This window comes from Ictidomys tridecemlineatus, chromosome 4, assembly GCF_052094955.1.
Source record: "Ictidomys tridecemlineatus isolate mIctTri1 chromosome 4, mIctTri1.hap1, whole genome shotgun sequence".
Taxonomy (NCBI): domain Eukaryota; kingdom Metazoa; phylum Chordata; class Mammalia; order Rodentia; family Sciuridae; genus Ictidomys; species Ictidomys tridecemlineatus.
The window spans coordinates 109774689-109795644 of record NC_135480.1 but is presented as its reverse complement, the minus strand read 5'-3'; the positions used below and the strand labels follow the sequence as shown (position 1 = coordinate 109795644).

Genomic DNA, 20956 nt, shown 5'->3' with positions numbered 1-20956 from the left:
ACAAGGACCTGGGTGTGCAGACCAGGCTTTGCCAGAAGCACCCCTGGAGAAGCTGGTACAGCAAGCCCATCTGTATTTATTCTTCTACGCTTCCCTTCCTCTGTGCCCACAAGGATTCTCTTTTCATAAGCAGCTGTGGTTTCTGCAGAACTGACTCCTATTACCTTGAGTTCAGTCAGATTCACTTCCTAATTCAAAGCTCTAAAGTGAGGTCACCCAGAAGACTAACCATGTGTGGCCCCAGGAGAGCAATGGGCCAAACCTCCCTCTTCCTCTGTTCCTCAGAAAGGCTAGTCCAGAATAATATCCCCACTATAGTGCAGGTGGGAACCCCAGGTCCTCTGGGGTACAGTGAGGTTGGGCAAACAGTAGAAACAGAAGCCAGCATGGACTGAGGCCTACTGCATGCAGGGCAACGTCTTAGGTACTGCACTGAGTAGTAATCATGACAGGCCCAGGCTTGCAGAGTTTACACCTAAGTGGGGACAGCCTCATGACTGACATAAATGGTGATGGTTCTATAACAATGACTCAGACCATGAGGGCACTGGAGCACAGAGTGATCGGCCAGCCCCTTTGCAACAGGGTAGGTGGGACTATCTCCGTGCGGAGCTGGCTCTTGACCTGAAATCTACATGAAAAGGCAGCCATGCAAAGATGGGAATGAGCAGGGGCAGAAGAAGGTTCCAGACAGACAGAAGTGCAAAGACCCCACAATTGTCCGATGAAAGGAACAAGGAATAAGTCTGATGTGGTCACAGAGGATGAGGAAGGGCCCAAAGTGTACTGGGGAGGCCATGGGGACCAGGTGGTATAGGACATTGTGGCTCACCCCAAGGAGCTTGGATTTTATTCTAGGTGTCATGAAGTTATTGAAGGGTATTAATAGGAGTGACACAACTCTCCACCCTCCCTCCCACCACTATGCTAGGGATGAAATCCAGGGACTTTAAAATGCTAGGCGAGTGCTTTAACACTGAGCTAAAGGCCCAGTCCTGGATTAATTTTTTAACTTTTTAGTTGTTGATGTACCTTTGCTTTTTATTTATTTATATGTGGTGCTGAGGATCGAACCCAGTGCCTCACACATGCTAGGCAAGTGTTCTGCCATTGAAGGACAAGCCTAGCCCCCTGGATTAATTTTTAAAAGATCCTTGGGGAAGTTCTGCAGCTATTGTACATACTCTTATTTAATTTTTAAACTCCTTTATGTGACAGTTTACTTTTATTCCTATTTACAGATGAGGAGTGTCAGTTTCTTTCTGACTAGGAGGAGTTGACTTATCAGGGCTCCAGGACATTGTATAACTTGTACATCCCCACCCAAGAATTCAGCCAAGCCTCATCAGGTCCCCTGCCTTGCAGGTAACCAAGAGGCAAGGTGGCAGTGGGGAAGCCACTCTCATGTTTTCCCTTTCCCAATACAGCACCTTCCAGAGTTAGTGTCCAGGTCCCTGACACAGCCATCCCTTTCAGTCATACATGTGTCCCCTCTTCACCATGGTGCTAGCTACTCGCAGAGTTCCCTGTCACTGAATGGCCTCTTATTTCCAGAGGTATGTTCCCTTGGTGATTAATGTGCTTCTCCAGAGCAGATGGAGATGCACCTTGACTTATGATAGGGCTGTGTCCTGAGAAGCTGAAAATATTTCAAGTCAAAATGCATTTAATACACCTAATAGAATATCCCAGCTTAGCCCCAGTGCACCCTAGAGTATTGGTGGCTGCTGCTGCCCAGCATCACAAAACGATCATACTGCATATCACTAGCCCAGAAAAAGGGAAAAATTGAAACTTCCAAGTACAGTTTCTATGGAACACACATTGCTTTCACACCATCATAAAGTTAAACATCCTAAGTAAAAAAGAAAGAAAAAAATAAAACGATCTTACATTAAGGACCATCTGTACTCCTAAAGACTCCAAGCGGGAACGGTGTAGAGCACTGTTCAGAACTAGGATCCCACAGAGGTGGGTAAGATTCCAGCTTTGCCCTACAAATGCCTCTGGCTTTCAGCTCTATTTTGGAGTATGTGGGAGCAGCAAGGATCCCCAGAATCTACTCTTTCCTGCTCCCTAGTCACCTTTACAGAACTTTTATTCCCTTCTCTCCTCTCCAGAACACCTGGTCAGAACTGACATGAACTAATTAGTCCTTGCTGGCAATTCAGGAACAAATAAATTTCTGGACATCAGCAGAGGAGAGTTTACTCATGAATTTCTATTATGAACTCAATAAGGTTAAAAGGGCTGGGTTTGAGAGAAGTAGAAGGGGCTCAGGTGGAGGGTGCATGTTGGTGTGGGGCTAAAGGAATGTGTCCCCTACAAGAGAAATGAAGACTGTGGGTAAGGAAAATACAGCTTTCTGCATCAGCCTGTCAGCTGGGAACAGAGAAGGGGGTGAGTGAGTCCCTCTGGAGGTTATCAGCGTCAGTTAAGACTTGCTGATGAACCACTTGTACATACCCTTCTCCTCAAAGTAAAAGTAGAGAAGGAGGGAAGTGGAGGAATGGCTGACCTTCTAGGTGGTGCGGAAAACACCAGACTGCTCTTCTGAGCAACAGTCCCTCTGGGTGAAGCAGTGGGAATGCTGGGGAAGGGGCTGGCTGACATTCAGGTTATCAGAGGTAACATCGGGCCACCTCTCACCTGGGGCTCCCAAGCCCCCTGGGGGAATGTGGAAGTGAATCTAAGCACTCACAGCCCCATCATATCTCATGGCCAGAAGGCCCAGGTAACTCTTCTCAAGCCAATCTTTCCTGTCCCAGTAACACATACTCACACTCAGGCCCTGGGCTGTGATAGCCTGTACTCACTTCTCAGTGCACACTGGCCTACCTCAGAACACACAGGAACACAGCCCTCTCCCCCCATTTTTCCCCTCCCCCTACACATCCTGCCCCACAACATACAATTTCTGGGGCCTGTTGGGCCTCGGCCAGAGCATTCACTTCCTCCATTCCTTGGCGGTATTCTATGCGCTGGTTCCTTCACCTTCTGCTCTGGCGCCTACTGTTTGTTTGTCAGGTTGCAGGTCCCTGGAGCCATCAGCCAGGGAGCCTGGAGCTTCAGGAAGAGCAGGGAGTGGCTACACCAGCCCTCTGGGGACTCTGAAAGTTGGGTAAAGAGAAGCCCTGGGCTCACTGTCCTATGTCCTGATAAACCCAATTCATAGGAAGTGAGTCTGGCTCATGCTCAGGTACTAAGGAGATGGGCTGCAGCGGGAGGGCCTGCAGGAAAGCAAGGGAGAGAAACATGTACAGCAGAGGGCTGGGGTTGTGGCTCAGCGGCAGAGCACTCGCCTAGCACATCTGAGGCACTGGGTTCGATCCTCAGCACCACATAAAAATAAACAAATAAAATAAAGCTATTTTGTCCATCTACAACTAAAAAAAAAAAAAAAAGATACACAGCAGAGGCCCTGGACAGGCACCCCAGCCACACTGCTAGGCCCTGTGGGTGTATCCCCAGCAAGGCTGAGAGGGTTCTAGGGCAGCCTATAGCCATGGGCACACATACCACAGAGGCTGCTACCTATGGAAGGCTGTCCCTGCCCCAGCACCCACAGCACACACTTACCATCCTTCAGGCCTATCCCAGTCTCTGCATCTGTGACTAATTCCTGTGAGAGGAGCTGTCCTATCAGCCCTCAGAGCTCCCAAATCCAGAAAACTTCTGGGCCCTCCCCAATTGGCCCTCCCACCAGCTCAGACCTTCTCAGTTCTAGCCCTTAGGCTGTAGCGATTTCAGAATCATCCCAGCAACCAGACCTGGAAGAGGTAAAGGGAGGGCAAGACTCAGGCTAGACAGAGACTGAGGACTGGGGATTCTGGAATTGGCCTATTCAGTAGGACTCCACAGAGAGGCAGGCTCCTGGTCCTACAGGATAGCCTATAGGCAGAGACCCCCAAGTCAACCACACATAGTGCCAAGGGCCAAGCAGAGCACCAGAACCCACTATTAGGCCCAAAACCCATGCCCAGGGTAATCTGGCACGTTGGCCAGTAGCTCCTTCTCCTGGCCCTTGTAGGAATCATCTTTGTGCTCAAGTTGGAAGAACGTGGCCTATCCATTCCCTGCAGCATGGGGGCAAGCACCACCAACCCCCACCAATGCAAACCCAGAGGCTCTTTCCAGGGACTTCTGTTACCAGAAAAAGACTCAGAGAAACTGAGGACAGAGAAGCCACAGACTCTTGAGACAACCCAGGAGATGAGTCCCCACCAGGGCCCTGGCTCCCTCTGAGGGCAGGAGAGGCCAGAGTCCCACCAACCTGGCCTCTCTGTGTACTCATGCCTAGGAGAAGGTGAAGGGATCAGGCTCCAGACACAGTACCTACCCCCACTCCAAGACACACCCAAACCTGGCAAGCTCACCTAGCCTCCAGGAGCTGTTAGTCCAGCTGTTCCAGAAAGAGAACATTTTCTTTCCTGTCTATTCGGACAGCCGCAGAACACTGGGGGCAGGAGATGCAGACAGCAGGACTACAGGGTTTCTGATGGTGGACCAGGCCCCAAGCTGGGGCCCTGGGTAGGAGGCTGGCTGAGTGAGGTGGGGAAGGGCCTTGGACCTGGCAGGGCACAGGGAAGGGCTGCATTGGTCTACCTCCTGAACTCTGCCAAGAGGTATGTGTGAGTGGTGGGAAGGTGGTTCTGGTAGCAGGGCAGGCTGGGGAAAAGGGAACAAAAGCCCAAGGGCAAGGAAGGAAAACGATTCTCTGCTTCATGGAATCTGTTCAGTTAAAAGGTGGAGCCCAGGGCTAGCCTCTAATAATCCTACCTGACCTCACACCCAGACAGGTCCCACAGCCCCCTCCTTAGCTAGTGCAGGGCTGGTGGGGCCCCAGCATCAATAGGCAAAGGTCTGGACACCTGGAGTCCTACTTCAGGGGGCAGGAAGTAAACTACAAGGCCAAAACATATTTCTCCCCCTTCTCCCATTTCCCCTTCTTCAATGGTCTCTCACCCTCTCCCCTCTCTTCCTAGTCCTTGTCCCCTTCCAGCCATCCCACCCTGGTGTCTCCGTGTCTCCATCTCCACCTCCTCCTGCTGCCTCCCCTGCCCCACCCCCAGTTATGTAAGGGGCCTGAGAACACACAGAGGAGCTTTGTTGTCAAACCAAATCCATAAGGAACTGGAATCAGCCAACGCAGCTGTTCCCCATTCCCTCCGCCTTGGCAGGGTTGAGACTCCGGGCAGGAAGCCCCTACACGCCTCCATTTGGGGAGACAGGGTACAAACACTGGCCCCAGGGCCCCCAGACAGCTGAATGGGTGGCCAGGGATCAGTCACCACTGTGTGGGACCACAGCAGGGGACCAGCTGGCCCCTAAGGCAGAACAAAGCCACAGTACAAAGCCAGAGTCACAAAGACCACAGAGATGCAAGCTCTGGGCCAGAGGCAGGCAACTCAGTGCCAGGCCCCGGGGGAGGGGGTAAGGACCAGTGAAAGTGCACCCCATGTTCTGCCCATATACCGATGCAAGACCATATGCCCTCTCCCACATATAACGCATGTACAAATCCACACACTTACAAGGCACACATGTACATACAACCACATGCATCAGACCAAGCACAACAGGTGCGCTCACCTGGCAGGGGTCTGAGCAGAAACCTCCTCTCTGCTCTGGCCAGCTCCCTCCATCCTAGCAGGTAGCTCTTGGATAAAGAGCTGGAGCTCTAGAGAGAGGAAGGTGGAGGAAGTCAGAGGCCTGGGAAGCTCCATCTGACAACCCTTTGGTGGAGACCTGCTGCAGAAGGACAAGATCCTGCCCATGTGCCCAAGATGTCCAAGGATATGGATAGGGTCCAGGAAGCAGCAATGAAGATCACAGAATTGCATAGTCTTAGCAGGCACTGTCCTTCCCCCACCCACATGTTGAAAGAGCCATTTTTGCCCTAAAATTCCAAAGCTGCGAATACCTGGAGCTCTCTTTGGACTCTCAGTGAAGTCTCTCCTGAGTACCCCCCACTTCAGTGAACCCAACCACATCCCATGAGGACAACCCAAATGCTGAGGCCTGGGGATGCAGGAGCAGAGGGACAAAGGGAAGGAGAGAGAAGAGGTGGAAAGGAAGACAGAGGAACAGAGGAGAAGGAGAGGAATGCTGGGGATGTGTCTTAGTCTGAAGCACTTGCTTGGCATGCACATGGCCCTGGGTTCAATTCCCAGTATCGAAAAAAGAAAAAGAAGAAAGTGAGCAGGTGCTGTCTCTCTTGAAGGGGAAAGGAAGGAAGGCAGAAAAGGACAGAGGAAAAGGAGGAAAGGAACAAAATGGGGACAAGAAGGAAAAGGGGGCACTAAGTCTGGAAAGAAGGGCCCATGCTGTCCCCACCCCTCACTCCATCAACATACCCTCTGCTCCCAGCCCCTTGGATCTGACTCTCCCAGTTGGACACAGCCAGGCTAGGCCAGTGGAAAGGGCATTTCCAGACCAGATATCTTAGCCCATCCTGTCCAAAGGGTCCACTATATCCCAGGAGGGTTTAGCCTCAACAACCTCAGACCTTCAGGGTCTGGAGAACAGACAAGCTGAATGAAAAAGCATGAATGGGAGGACAGGGAGAGAGCCCAGTAGCACTCCTGGGGCTCAGCCCAACTGGGCAGTGTCCTGCCTCCTCCCTGCCTGGGGAGAGAGATGCTGTGACCCTGAACAATTAAGTGTCTTTTCTGAGCTTTCACTCTGTCATTTGCAAAAAGAAATACTTATGGAGCAGCTACTGAGTGCTAATGTGGTACCAGGTGCTGGGAATACAACAGTAAATGAGACAAGTAACCGGTCCTGCCCAATCGTCCAGTGACTATAAGCTCACCTCTGAGGGCTCTCTCAGGTAGAAAAATGTCATCCCATTTGTGTATCACCATCCTAAGCTGTAGATCAGACACCATTATCTGTACCCTAATGAGCAGACATGCTGATTGAAAACCAATCAAGTCCAAGACCTGCCTGAGGTCACAAAGCTGGACAGAGAGGGGACAAAAGCAACTCCTACCAGGCCACCTGCCCCTTTTCCCCTGGGGAAAATAAGTAGGCACCCTTTAATCTCAGTGTCCCACTCTGGAATAACAGAAACACCAGCCAGCATTTATACAGTACTAGGTTCCAAGCACTGATGGTATCTCTTAAGAAGTGCTAATTTGTTAGAGAAGTAAACAAAGGTAACAAAGGCAGGCAGGGAGCTCTGCTCAAAGTTAAGCAAGGAGGGAAGAGCTTAGAGTCTATAACCTGCCTCTCAAAATACAAAGCTCCTAGCTCCACATCACACCCGGAAGCCCAACCCCACGACTTTGATTTAGCCTGTGTGACACTGAGATGTACTCTGGACTCATCAGGCCCAAGATCACCTCCATGTCACAGGAGAGGAGAATGCAGGGGGGCTTCAGGGAAGCTTTACAGAACAGGGGCTTGAGTTGATGCTGAAGGACACTGGCCATTTAGAAAGGTCATTGTCAAAGATGCCTAAGCTGTGGGGGTGTGGGGCTGCTGGTGTAAGTAAAGATAAGGAAGTAAAAATACATGAGGCTTCTACAGAGAATATAAGAACACACTGGAGCCGGGGAACGGAGGGGAGGGGTGGTTAAAAAAAAAAATCTTTTAAGCCAAGAAACCCTCTGTCCCAGTTTCAAAAGAAATTTTAAATGGAAACTCAGTATGTAGAAGGAATGAAAGTGGAGCTGGTAGGATTGAAGCAAAAGAGGGTGACTCCCTTACTCCAAGGGAAGCTGCACCACCAAGATCCCTTTCTTAAGAGGGCCCCAAATAAGGAGAAGAGTGACATAAGGACGGGAAGTGACACAGGTCTGGTCTGTGTAGGGACGTGAAGGTTACTGAAGAGCGGTGACAGGTGCAGAAATGTGAGCAGCCAGACCTGGGGTGGGAAGAATGGAGCATGCCCTCCTCAGGGGACAACCTGCGACCCAGGACACCAAGGCTCCTGCCTGCCTTTCTTGTGTCTGAGCAGGGCCCCCAAGGTGATAGCACACACTGGGGTCAGGCCAATCTCTGACAAACAGCTCACCTGGCAAAGAGGGAAACTCTTTTTCCTTTGCTCTCAGAAGAAGAGGAAGCAGGGATGGGAGTACATAAAGACAATGGTAGAAAACCTGAGCTATGTTTTTCACTCATCCATCAAACACTCATTTATTGAGCACTTATTATTGTTAGTCATCATTGCAGGCATTAAGAACATAGCAGTAAATAAGACAGACAAATTTCTAGAGTTTACATTAAGTAAGCCACATTTGGTTTTGTACTAGAGATTGAACCCAGGGGTGCTTTACCACTGAGCTATGTCCCCAGCCCTTTTTATTTTTCATTTTTGAGGCAGGATTTCACTAAGTTGCTGAGGCTGGCCTCAAACTTGCAATCCTGCTACCTTAGCCTAGTTGTTGGGATTACAGTGCCAGAGAGCCCCGTGGAGCTTAGATCAAAATCCTAAAATAAAATACCTTCAAAGTGTTCAAACCCATTCTACACTACATACACACTCCAGCCAATGCCTGCATCTCCTCTATTCTGTCCCTGTCAAAGTCACAGGTCTATGCTCAAAGACCTCTATTAACAGGGAAATTGCCCCTTCCACAGGCAGAAGCATGCCTCTGAAACGCATAGGTGGCCATCCTGACAACCCTGCGACCTCTCCCTCCCCAGCCTCTTCAGATTCTTAGGCAAGTGAGTCAAAACCGAATATTAATGCACTATTAGGATGTGTGGATTTTGTATCCAGGCAATGTGAGGTTGTATCTCTGTTCTGTGTCGATTGTTTAGGGTCAATGAAACCAGTAGCTCCATTCTCACATGTCCAGAGCTCCCAGGATTCATTGGGCTCTGCACCAATACTCCTCCATTTGTCTTACTTCCCAGAGATTCCCATCAGTGGGAGTCCAGGGTGTGTCCCTACTCGTCTCTATTTCTCTCCGCCAGGCACCCCTTCATTGAAGGTGAGCAATCTCAAAAGAACAAGGAGGCCTATGGCTTCTGAGCCTGTCTGCAAAGTACAAGAGGAGGTTTCAATGGCTGGAGAATGGGGTGTTTAGGGAACCTCTCTGACCTTGAGCCAGCCCAGGTCAGGGAGGTCTATGCAGCAAAAAGTGCTCCTACCTGGCAGGAACACTGGAAGAGGCCACCTTGGATGGTTTGATTCCCCATGCCCCGACCCCAGTAGGGCCCCTCCCCTTCCCCACGCGTCGCTGTGGTTGCCGGATGAGGCCTTTCAGCCCTGTGGGCGGCCGAGGAAACGCATTTCCAAAGGAATAGGAGCGGGCAGGCAGGCCAGATGGAAGCAATTAGATGGAAAGCGGGCGTGGTGGGGGCTGGGAGGGGCCGGCAGGGGCCCGCAGGGAAGGAGGAAAGCCGGGAGGCGAGATGGAAGAAGGAAGGAGAACCCGGGTCTGCCCAACTGAGAGGGCAGACAAGCCCGACTCAGGAACTCAGGGGACTATGACTTAGACTCAGGACAGCAAGCAGAAGCCTGGGTTTGTGTCCCACCTTTGTCACTAAAACACTGTGGCATTCAGCAAATCCCTTTATACCTGAGTCCAGAGCCTCTTCCTTCTTCTTTTTTAAATTACAAGCCCAACAGGTAAGGAAAACCAGTTCAGGGGCACAGTTGAGAACTGGACTGAAAAGTTCAGGGTTTGGAAGCAGGCCTGAAACTGAGTCCCAGCTCAGCTGCTTATGAGCTCTGATCTTGGCCAAGTAGTTTAATCTTTCCCAGCCTCTGTTTCTTCACTTATAAAGGGGCTCAAGAATAGGGGGTTTGGGGATTGGGGGTACAGCTCAGTGGTAGGATGCTTGCCCAGCATGTGTGTTCAATCCCCAGCACTGAAAAAAAAATAGGATTTGGGGGTTTGAAGTGAGGTGGTAAGGTTTACATTAAGTGATGTGAATAAGTGCCTAGCATATTTTTTTTAATTGATCAGAACAGGTCTTTAATAAGTGCTTGGTTGATAAATAATGACTCCTTTTGTTATTTGCTAAGTCCCTTTTCATTATGACTTTGATTTTGCTTCAATGGGAGGAAGACACAGAGTAGATGGTGGGCACAGTAGCATTGCTGTAGCAACAGGAACCTGCAACCTGAAAGGGGGTTTGGGCCCAATGCAGAAACACAACCACACTCCCTGAAATTCTCCCTGGACTCTTCTAGCTGATTTTCCCCAAACAGGAAAGCAAGATTCTGGAGTCCCTCACTCCCAGCAAGGGACTGAACAAAGCAGCAAGTGAAAGAAGAGGTTATCCTACCACTCCGACTGCTCCTGGGCTTCTGCAGCCCAGCCTTCCTCACACTCAAGACCCACATTGAAAACTGAGGGCCTAGCCAACCTACACATCACCACAGTCTGAATAGCCGCACCCTCCTTCATACTGGGCCAAAAGCAGAACCCAGGGCTTCAGAGTGTAGACAATCACATCATCCTTCTGTGTGGCAGCATTTGGGGGTGGGGTGGGTAGAGATGGGGCTGTGGTCTAGCCCTGGCTATGTCTCCAAGACTTAAAAGAAGAGCCAAACCTCTAGATACCCACTCCCCTCATCCTGAAAAGCAACACCTTTTGGTGGAATTTAGCACCTGGCTGGGACCACAGTATCACTTGCTGCTGCTCCCACTTGAGGCTGCACTGGACCACCTCCTCCACCTGCATTGCATCATGTGAGCCTGAGCCTGCTCGTGTGCGTACACACACACACACACACACACACACACACACACACACACAACAGGAAATGGCGCTCCCTGAAATGCTCCCTGGACTTTTCTAGCTGACTTTCCCCAAACAGGAAAGAAAATCCTGGAATATGATAAGGTTTTGGGAGATTCTGAGGCCAGGGGTGGCTAGAAGCACATCCAGGGGTGCTCAGTATTTATACAGAAGCACTGAACACCCCTGAGAAGGGGTGAAAAAGGAGAGAAATATGCTAATGACTACAATCACCCAAAGTCCCCTACGCTAGCCATTTCCTCCTGGCAACCAAAAGCTTCTGGTCAAGACCCTAGGTCTTGAGAAGGAAGGAAAATCCTGAGGGCCAGGGAACAAGAAGCAGCAGCTACACTAGCATCGGCTTGCTGCAGAGAACTGTCTAACATATACAAGGTGAAATGAACAGTTAGGGGACGGGAGCAGGTGCTGAGAACTCAGGAGTTCCCACTCTTTACCACCTCTTCTGCCTTCCTATGTCCAAGGTCCATCTCCAGGGACAGCGAGCCCTGACTTGGCTTTCTGACCCTAGTGGAAGCCCAGGCTTCCCACACAACCTTGCTTTACCTTCTACCCTTTCCCTGTGTTCCCTCCTCTTCCCTCCCTGTAAGCCCAAGGACCAAACTCCATAGGTATCTTACAACTGTTTCATATTAGTCTGAGGTACAGTGATCCCTTCCTTACAATGAATGGTGCAAACCTTGAGACCCTCTGAGAGGAGTTTTTAGCTCCACTGAACAACCATGGAGCAGTCACTCTGAGATGACTCAGAGCCCAGAGGCAGGCTCCAGGGCAAAGACAGATGACAGGCCCAGACAAGGTTACTGCAGGGAGGCCACAGTTCAAGATAGTGCACAGAAAGGGAACTGGCCTCTCTGATCCTCCCTGTGAAGGGGAGGCCCTTTCTAGGACTTCTTGCAATTTCAGAAAGGAGTAGATTCTTGGTTCTACCCAGAAAACAAAATCCTAAGAGTGTAAAATGGCTGGGAGACTGGAGGGGCCAAGACAGTTTCTGAGGAGTGGGGAGTAAGTCACTGCTTCAGGGAAGGGAGGGATGGAGAGAGGGGGGAAAGTAGTCCAGAAGGCTCCATGGACTTCCTTGGTCCTTCATTCTTGGGGAAGGGGTGCCCTCCTATGTCTGAGAAGCAACCTATTCCCAAGCCAAAGATGCCCTCTCAGTACAAGGTCCAAGCAGGTGACTCTTACTTTTGTGTTAGGCAAGTGCTCTAACCATTGAGCTACACTTATGGCTCCTAATTTACATTTCTAGTTTATTACATTCACATCACCCTTCTAACCTACACTATCACCTTGAAGTCTGGGGAGCTGGCCCCAAGTCTGTGTTCTCCCTCAACTTCTTGGTGGAGCCCAGAGCCCACTGACATAGCCTATGATCTCCCACCCAGACCAATCAAGATACTGCATAAGGAGCACCCTGAGAATGGGGGCAGAAGCAGAGCAGGAAATAGGTAGAGGAAGCAGGGCCACCTCAGCTTAGGCAGAGGGTATCCCCAGACCAGCACCCAATATAAAAAAAAATAGCTTGATAGTCAATTTACAGGCCCCAAGCAATTGGCACCTCCCAGGTACCTCATTGAATTACATGGCAGTTTTGGAGAGTCAGTATAGGAGAAATAGTTCTAGTAGCAAACACTTACATAGTTCTTCCTCCCTGCAAACACTTTTCAAAGTACTTAATACAGATCAACTCATTTAAAACCTGTGGACAGATGCCAGGACCAGGGCTTGGAGAATGCAAGTGGGAGGGTGGGATCTGTAGCACTGGTCCTGCACAGTGTCATGGGTTTGTGCCTTTTGTGACAACCCAGCCTATATCAGGTCCTTTTCCAAGGTTCTACAGAAAGTAAGTCCACCTGAACGTGGCTTCCATTCCATACTTCCCACCAGTGGTGAAAAGCACAGGCTTCCTTGGGGGTGGGGGAAGCATGAACTCAGGGCATAGTTGGGCACCGAACTCGGCTTACACCCCCAGCCTTCTAGCAGCAGCCCCCTAAGCCGGGCCCTGGGGACCCAGACTGAGGAACAGAGGAAGCTACAGAAGATCTGGCCAAACACAGCCTGGACGAGCCTCCTCCAGGACTGGGAATGGAGGGGCAGTGCTGGCAGACATGTTGGCAACTCTGAGTTGGCCACAGGTCTCTGCCAGCAGGGGTCCCAGAGAGGCACCTAAAGCAGATAGCTGAGCGCAGGATCTCTGCCTCATCTCCTGCCCTGGAGCTCTAGCTCACCCTCCCTCAAAGCCATTCCACTCCACTGTCCACCACTCAGGCAACTTGGAAGCATAGTGGTCTAGGTCCGCCATAGACCGCCCACAACGTGGCCCTGGTGCTCTGGGAACCGCCAGTCTCCAGCTGGCAACCCCACCTTTGGGCTCTGCTCAGCGACCTTGCAACTCCTGCACACAGATAGACCCCGCCAAGCTTGTCACCTCCAGCAAAGCCAGACCACATGTACCAGACTTGATGGGGACAGCTGTGGGAGAAATCATCGCTCTAAGAACGCTGGAGGTGAGGGATGCCTCTTCACCAGGCACAGGGGTAGGAGGTAGAAACTTTCCAGAGAGGAGGGCTGTCCCGTTTGCTCACTCCGAGGAAGCCAGGAGAATCTAGAATCGGGCTTCCCGCGAAAATGTGGTCCAGGGAAAGGAACCCCGGGAAGCAGCTCCCCAGGGCTGTGGCCGCCCCACCCCAACCCCGAGCCACGCTGTGCGCACGTGCCGGGCCCGACCACCTCCCTTAGCCACGGCGCTGGGCTGGGGCCAGGCGACCCGGGCCCCTTCGCCTCTCCCAGCTCTCGGCCGTGGGCCCCCGGCTGTCGGCCGCCGCGTACTCACCCTGGCGGGTGGAGCGGGGCGGGGCAGGGCAGTTCCGCGCACAGCACCGATCCGCTAGTCGAAGCGACTGGCGGCGCAGCGCTGGCGCAGCGGCTCCGCTCCGCCCGGTCCCTGTCCCGGGCGCGGGGCCGGCCTGGGAGCAGGCAAGTCTGCCTGCAGGGGAGGCGGGGGCCCGGGCCCGGGCCGGGCGCGGGGCGGGGAAGGGGCCGGACACGCTTGCGCACACTGCCGGAGAGTCGACTCCGGAGCTGAGGGGAGGAGGAAAAGGGTGGGGTGGAGGAGGAGGAAGGGCGGGGGCGATACCGCGCGCTGGCGAGGCGGATGCCCGCGGCGGCTTGGGTTAGCTGGAAGGCTTCGAGGCCCGGAGAGAGGCAGGCAAGGGCCCGAGGTGCGGTGGGCGCGGAGGGGTGGAAGAGCAGACCGGATGGGGTGATGGCAGAGCCAGGGCAGGCGCTGACTGTGAGTGGCGCCTATCATGGGTATGCCCAGCTCAGCCTCCTCACACCCTCCCCGGAACAATGAGATCGAAGAAAGGGTTCTCTGCCCTCTCTTGGGGTGAACTGTGTCCTTCCCTCACTGGAGAAACTGAGACACAGAGGAGGAAGGACCTTGTTCCGGGAGCCCTGCCTCTAAAGCGCCGGGCACTGAAGGCAGACAGGTATTGTGGACCACTTTGTGGGCTCTACCCCACCCCAGTCTGGACCTGCCATCCCCAAACTGCTCCTTCTGCACCCTTCACTTGCACACCATATCTTGACCTAACAAAGCTTCCAGTCTTACTTAAAGCTCCAGGCATCCTGTCTTCAGGGGGAAATCCCAATAAACCCCTGACCTTGGTTCCTAGGGCCCTGGCATCTCTGGAGTAAATCTGGGAACCTCCAGGCTGAAGAACTGTGCAGAAATCACAGCGCAGGACCATCCTTCTAATGGTTTTTTCACCGAAGAGCATAGCATTTATTGAGCCCCTGGTGTGAAGCCCTTGGGTTTGATGGCACGAGTGATTCTAACAGAAGAAAAACAAAATACCAGAATGGCTTCTCTTCTGCCCTAAAGATAACTCGGACTCAGCCCCTGTCCTCCGAAGCTTACCATCCAGCTACAGAGAAAAGACTTGCATTGGGCTCTTTTAAAGAATAAGGCAGGATAGTCTGGCACTATGGGATAGTCTCTAATCCTAGCGACTCAAGAGGCTGAGAAAGGAAGATCACAATTTCCAGGCCAGCCTCAGCAACTTAGAGAGGCCCTAAGCAGAGACCCTGCCTCAAGATAAGAAATAAAAAGGGCTGGGATGTAACTCAGTGATAAAGTGTTCCTGGGTTCAATCCCCAGTACAAAAAAAAAAAAAAAAAAAAAGGCAGGACAGGATGTGACTAAGTGAAAAATGTAACTGACAGTTAGTACAAAGCATTTAGAGAAGTGGCAGCTCAAGGTGCTCTTCAGCTAAGCGGGAGGGCTCATCTCTCTAATGTAAGTTCTGTTCTGCAAGAATAAAGTGAAGCAAGTTCACTTCTAAGTTCTTCCACAGGCGACTGTTCCATCTTAAATCACACTTTGCATGAGCAGAAGCTGTTTGGCAGTTCACCAATGCCTAACTCAGTTTTATTTGAGTGTGCCTTTAGATTTGTCAGTCATTCAACACATATTTATTGCATATCATGTTCAGATCTGGAACTCGACTGGATAGAGAGAACACAATGACTAAATCTCTCCTTGGGCAGGTCAAGAGGAAGAGGGAAGAGCCCTGTTTTACAGAAAGAAAACTGGCCCAGACAGAAAAGACAAATACCCTAAGTGATGAGGTGTGTTTGGCAGTACTGGTCCAAGAATCAGCCTGCCCTTCAAAGTTGGCAAAGTCTTTGATGAATTAGATCTAAACAGTTTTCTTTTCTTGCTCAGAACCATATCAACTTTACTCTGCAAGAAAATCTAACTTAGGGCTGGAGTTGAAGCTCAATGGTAGAGCACTTGCCTAGTATGTGTGAGGCACTGGGTTTGATTCTCAGGACCGCATATAAAAAAATAAATACAATAAAGGTCCATCAACAACTAAAATAAAAAAATTAAGAATTAAGAAAAGAAAATCGAACTTAACCAGCTTTTACTCCTGGAGATGTGAGTTCCAATCCTGCCTCTGTCAATAAATAGCTATAGTTTTCTTACTAGAAAATAAATAAATAAATGGAAATAACTGAGCTTATTAAAGAGCTATTGTTGGTATCAAATGAGGCAATGGATGTGAATTTGTTCTGAAAGCATAATATGTTATATACAACTGTGCTATTATTATGCAGGTGAAATACCTATTTTAATATAAAAGGTTCCTCTACCCCCATGTATCCCAGGTCTGGTTGCTGGGAGAGAAGCTAACTATAATTCTGATCACCTCTCATACTCCCATTGTTCTTACTCATGACTTTTCCCCTCCAGTTTCTTAATGGCACAGTCAGAAGTTTAGCTTGCTCCCTCAAAGTCATATCTCTGAGGCAGGAGAAAAGCAATTCTGCTGTTTTCAGGCACTGAGTTCTGAAGCCCCTCCCAACTCCACTGCACTCCTTCAGTCAGTGTACAGGACATTACAATCTGCTTACCAAGAGCCAATGTGATCGGGCAATCAGGGCTTTGGCTCATGGAAACTGTTGTTCCTCTTGGAGGTCAGCTGTAGTGAGAGTAGGCCAAGACAAGCTATAGAACAAAAATCCCAGTCCACTTCCAAGCCGTGCCACTTCATTCCCACTTCTTCTGCCTTTCTTTTACCTCATCTGAGTTTCTCCTGTGGATATGGTAGGGCACCTCTCTGCTAGAGCAACCAGAGTTATCTCTAGAACAGAGGGAGGAGACAGAGGAGAAAGAGGTATGGGGGCAGGTGCATCTAGACCTAGGAAGGGCTGGCCCTGCAACAACTCCCTGGAAGACAGTGGGTGTGGGCAACAGACAAGGAGACGCTTAACAAATGTGCCTCCCAGGCTTCTGGCAGCTGTCCCTCTCATGTGCCACGTTAACATCCTGCCCACGAGGAGAAAGGAACAGCAAGATGCTGTCTGAAGAAGTAAGCTCAATCCAGCATCTCAGACGCTTTTAAAAATAGTAACTCCAGGATGGTATTTCAGCTCCTATTTTTATCAGATTTATATGGCTGGGCCATGGAACTGAGTTGTTCCCAGGCTTCTCAATAGCAGGGGATGTCACTGTTGCAATGTTAGAAACCTGCCAGTAGGCAAAGGCTAAAATGCATTCCAGGAACCTTTAGGCAGGAGGAGATCCCAAGACATCATTCATGCAGACTTTGCCTCTGTTTAGGCCACAATAAATTAACCACAGAAAGTTTATTTCTTGGGCTGGGGATGTGGCTCAAGCGGTAGCGTGCTCGCCTGGCATGCGTGCGGATCGGGTTCGATCCTCAGCACCACATGCCAGCAGAGATGTTGTGTCCGCCGAGAACTAAAGAATAATAAATATTGAAAAATTCTCTCTCTCTCTCTCTCTCTCCTCTTTTAAAAAAAAAAAGTTTATTGTTTTTTTTTTTTTTCCTTTAAAACCTCTGAAGCTGGACACAGTGGTGCACACCTATAATCCCAGCGACTCCAGAGGCAGAGGCAGGAGATCATAAATTCCAGGCCAGCCTCAGCAATTTAGCAAGATCCTCAGCAACTTAGAGAGACCCTGTCTCAAAATAAAATAAATAAAAAGGACTACGAATATAGCTCAGTAGTAAAATACCCCTTAGGCGTAATCCCCAGTACAAAAACTAAATCAAACCAAATCTCTGGTTTACATCATCATCTAGGATTTCATGGGCCTTCTAATCACTATGTTTTTTAATTTTATTTTTCCTTTGGGTACTGGGGCTTGAACTCAGGGACATTCAACCACTGAGCCACATCCTCAGTCCTACTTTGTATTTTATTTAGAGCCGTTTCCGAGGCTGGCTTTGAACCCTCCATCTTCCTGCCTCAGTTTCCTGAGCCACTGAGAAAACAGGCGTGGGCCACCATGCCCCACCATAGAGTTATTTTTAATATTATCTTAGTCCATTTGGTCTGCTATAACAAAATGCCATAGCCTAGGTGACTTATAAACAACAGAACTTTATTTCTCACAGTTCTGGAGGCTGGAAAGTCCAAGTTCAAGGTGCCAGATTTGGTGTCTGAGGGCCTGCTTCCTGGTATGGACTTTTCACTGTCACCTCACATGATTAAAAAGAGCAAGGGATTTCTTGGGGGTCTCTCTTTTTTTTTTTTTTTTTGATACCAGGGATTTGAACTCAGGGGTGCTTAACCCCTGAATCATATCCCTATACCTTTTTATCTTTTATTTTGGCAGTGTCTCACAAAGTTGCTGAGGCTAGCCTTGAACTTGCATTTCTCCTGCCTTTGCCTCTTGAACTGCTGGGATTATAGATGTGCATCACCACACCTGGATTTGGGGTCTCTTTTATAAGGCATTAATTTCATTCCTGAAGTCTCTGCTGTCATGACTTATCACCTCCCCAAAGTCCCATCTTTTAATACCATCATCTTGTGATGCAAATTTTAGGAGGGACACATTCAGGCCATACAAGTTAGCTAGTCAAAATATCTGATTATTAGGTTACTCACAGCAGAAAAATAGCTGCTCATACTTACTGAGTGATATTACTATTCTCCCAAATCTTCTTCTTTAATCCTCACAAACGCCTCTTAGATAGGATAGGCACTATATTTTTTTTTAAAAAAAATTTATTCTTAAGTTTTAGGTGGACACAATATCTTTATTTTACATTTATGTGGTGCTGAGGATGGAATCCAGTGTGCATGCTAGGCGAGCACTTTACCACTGAGCCACAACCCTAGCCCCAGGATAGGCACTATTGTCACACTTATTTTGAGGAGTTACGTAATTTGCCCAAGATCATACTTGGTTATGATGTAGAGTTTATGCTGGAGCCATGGGACCACTGTGCTTTCCAAGCAGAAGAGAAACAGAATGTTATGAAGTTTCCCCTTAGCCTTGGCTGTCTTGTCTTTCTTTTTTTTTTTTTTTTTCCTCCCAGTGCTGAAGACTGAATCCAGGGCATGCTAGGCAAGTACTCCACCTCTGAGCTACACCACAGCCCATCATTTCTTCAATATGATTCTGAAGCACTGGCCAGTGCTCTCACTGTATGTGTGCCCCAAGATGAGCTTGGTTCTGAGTCCTATTCATACGAGTCATGACTTGTGAAACTTTGCTTGTGCTTGTCATCTGGCTGATGATTATCAAATTTTAGTAAGAGCACAAAAAGACAAATAGTACATGATCTCACTTATAAGTAGAATCTAAAAATATTAAACTCAAGACAGTGGTGGTTTCCAGGGCCTGGATGGTATATGGTCAAAGGTTACAAACTTTCAGTTAAACAGGAGGCATAAATTTGGGAGATCTATTGTGCAACATGGTGACTCTTTTTAATAACAATGTATTATATAATTGAAAAAAGCTCAGAGAATTGTTCACCATAAAAAAATGATGCATAATGTGAGGTAATGCATGTGTTAGCTTGATTTAGCAATTCCACAGTGTATATAAAGGTATGCAAAGTGTATACAAAAGTACATCAAGTTGTACACCACAAATATATTTTTATCAATTAAAATAGAATTAGTTAAGAAATTACAGATTTAGCTCCTCTTTGGTTTAGGCTCCCATAGACTTCACTACTCCTTCAAGACAGTCATTTCTTTTGTCTGTCAGTTTTCATAATTAATGCCTGTGTTCCTTATGAAATTGTAAACTCCATATGAGCCCTACCTGAGTCCAAGTCCTTGCAAAAAAAAAAAAGCTGGATGCCAAAACCTGTTTATTATATTAAACTGGAATTGAAACACTTTAAGCTTTAAGCCAATTTAGTCCCTGCTAACAGTGTTTACTTGGTAACTTCAAGTTGATACATTTCAGAATCCAACATAATTTCATTAACAATAATAATGGAATAAACTTAGGGTTGTTGACATTTATAAGTAAGGATACTTAAAAAACAACTACCACTAATTATTACCATCTTCTTATTTTAAAAAAGGACATTTTAACACTATGTACACATTTGGAGAATAAAAAGAATCCTTTCTGGGCGAAGAGTTAGTAGACCTACATGGATAAAATAGACATATAGTCAGTTGTACCCATGGATAATCCTCATGGATATTATGAGTTCCACATCTGTGGATTCAACCAACCTCAGATTGAAAAATATTAGAGAAAGGGCTGGTAATTAGCTCAGTGGTAGAGTGTTTGCCTCACCTCCTTAAGGTCACAGGCTTGAGCCCCTGCACTGCATAAATAAATAAGTAAATTAATTAATTAAATATATGCATAAAAAACTGCATCCATACTGAACATAATCGTTTTCCTTGACACTATGCCCTAAACAATACAGTGTAACATAGCACTTACATTGTACTATATATTATTAGTAATCTAGATGTATAGATATTTTATATACAAGTCTACAACATTTTATGTAAGATACTTGAGCATCTGAGGGTTTTGGCATTTTGGGAGGGGGGCCAGTCCTGGAACCAAACTCCCCTGGATATCAAGAGAAGCCTGTGTTCAAATGTTTTGGATAAAAAAGTATACTTTGTAATTGTTTCTTGATTTGTTACTCAACTTGGGGATTTTTATTCAACAGGAACATGAAAAATGGAGCTTGGATGTTCTTTTTCTCAGTTTCATATTGACAAATGGCAATTTTGCTCTATTAGGAAACTCTGGGACAAATGGATAAAAGCCAAGGAACAATAGCAGTCATGCCTGTAACTACTTCTTTCCTTTCTTCTCGAACCAACCCAGGAAAGAAGTAGGCCATATGTTGGGGACTAAAAGCCACTCTAGGAAGGGCAACATCTGCCCTTGCTCTGGCAGAGCAGGGACACAGGATGCAGGTGAGGGCATTCTCTCCAGCTCAGAGGACCACCAGCATTTGCTATTTGGTCAAGATAAAGCTGAGGATGTTGTGTCTTGCTCTCTCAGAGGAGGTAAAAGCAGTGGGAAAGTGTGAGGCAGAGAGGAATGGCTGTTACTTTGCTCTCTCAGAGGAGGTAACAGTGTGAGGCAGAGAGGAATGGCTGTTACTTTGCATCCCTTGGTCTGAGAACCAGAAGGCCTGGATTCAGAGCCCAGTTTCCTTCTTCCACTCACCACGTGTTCATTGAACACTTACTATAGGCAAGGAAGACTAGATCCTGGATAAATGGTGAACAAAGAACCGGAAGTCTCTGCTTCCCGGAGCTAACATTCACCTCCATTACATTGGACAAAGCATCCTGAGTCTATTTCTAAAAGGAAACAAGGATGAGGGTCCCATGAAATAAATGTTGATTTATTTTAAACTCTGCTTTGCTGAGCCAGACAGTATCCTAGGTGTTGGGGAGACAGAAATAACTAAAA

The 20956-nt window shown here is 48.5% G+C and overlaps 1 protein-coding gene and 1 long non-coding RNA gene across 8 annotated transcripts in view; one reads left to right on the top strand and one right to left on the bottom strand.

Moving 5' to 3' along the window:
• St3gal4 (ST3 beta-galactoside alpha-2,3-sialyltransferase 4) overlaps positions 1-13692 on the bottom strand; it is a 44540-nt gene extending 30848 nt beyond the window's left edge. For 2 of the 6 annotated variants that reach the window (XM_078047307.1, XM_078047312.1), the window contains exons 1-2: positions 13553-13692; positions 5593-5680 (exon numbers count right to left, since the gene is read on the bottom strand). Coding sequence is in view for 2 of the 6 variants with exons in the window: in XM_078047305.1 (XP_077903431.1) it covers positions 2913-2960 (48 nt within the window). In the remaining 4 variants the exon portion in view is untranslated. Of the gene's footprint in view, positions 1-2912; positions 3111-5592; positions 5681-13552 lie in introns of those variants that run through there. The other 4 variants (XM_078047308.1, XM_078047311.1, XM_078047305.1 and 1 more) reach the window with 4 other exon arrangements.
• On the top strand, positions 12846-20214 carry LOC120889748 (uncharacterized). Of its 2 annotated transcripts, none has more exons than XR_005733844.2 (2): positions 12846-13226; positions 14397-20214. It is a non-coding gene; the product is annotated as an uncharacterized LOC120889748 (long non-coding RNA). The 2 variants fall into 2 exon arrangements; XR_013437991.1 differs by lacking the exon at positions 12846-13226 and adding an exon at positions 13765-14210.
• The last annotated feature ends 742 nt before the right edge of the window (positions 20215-20956 follow it).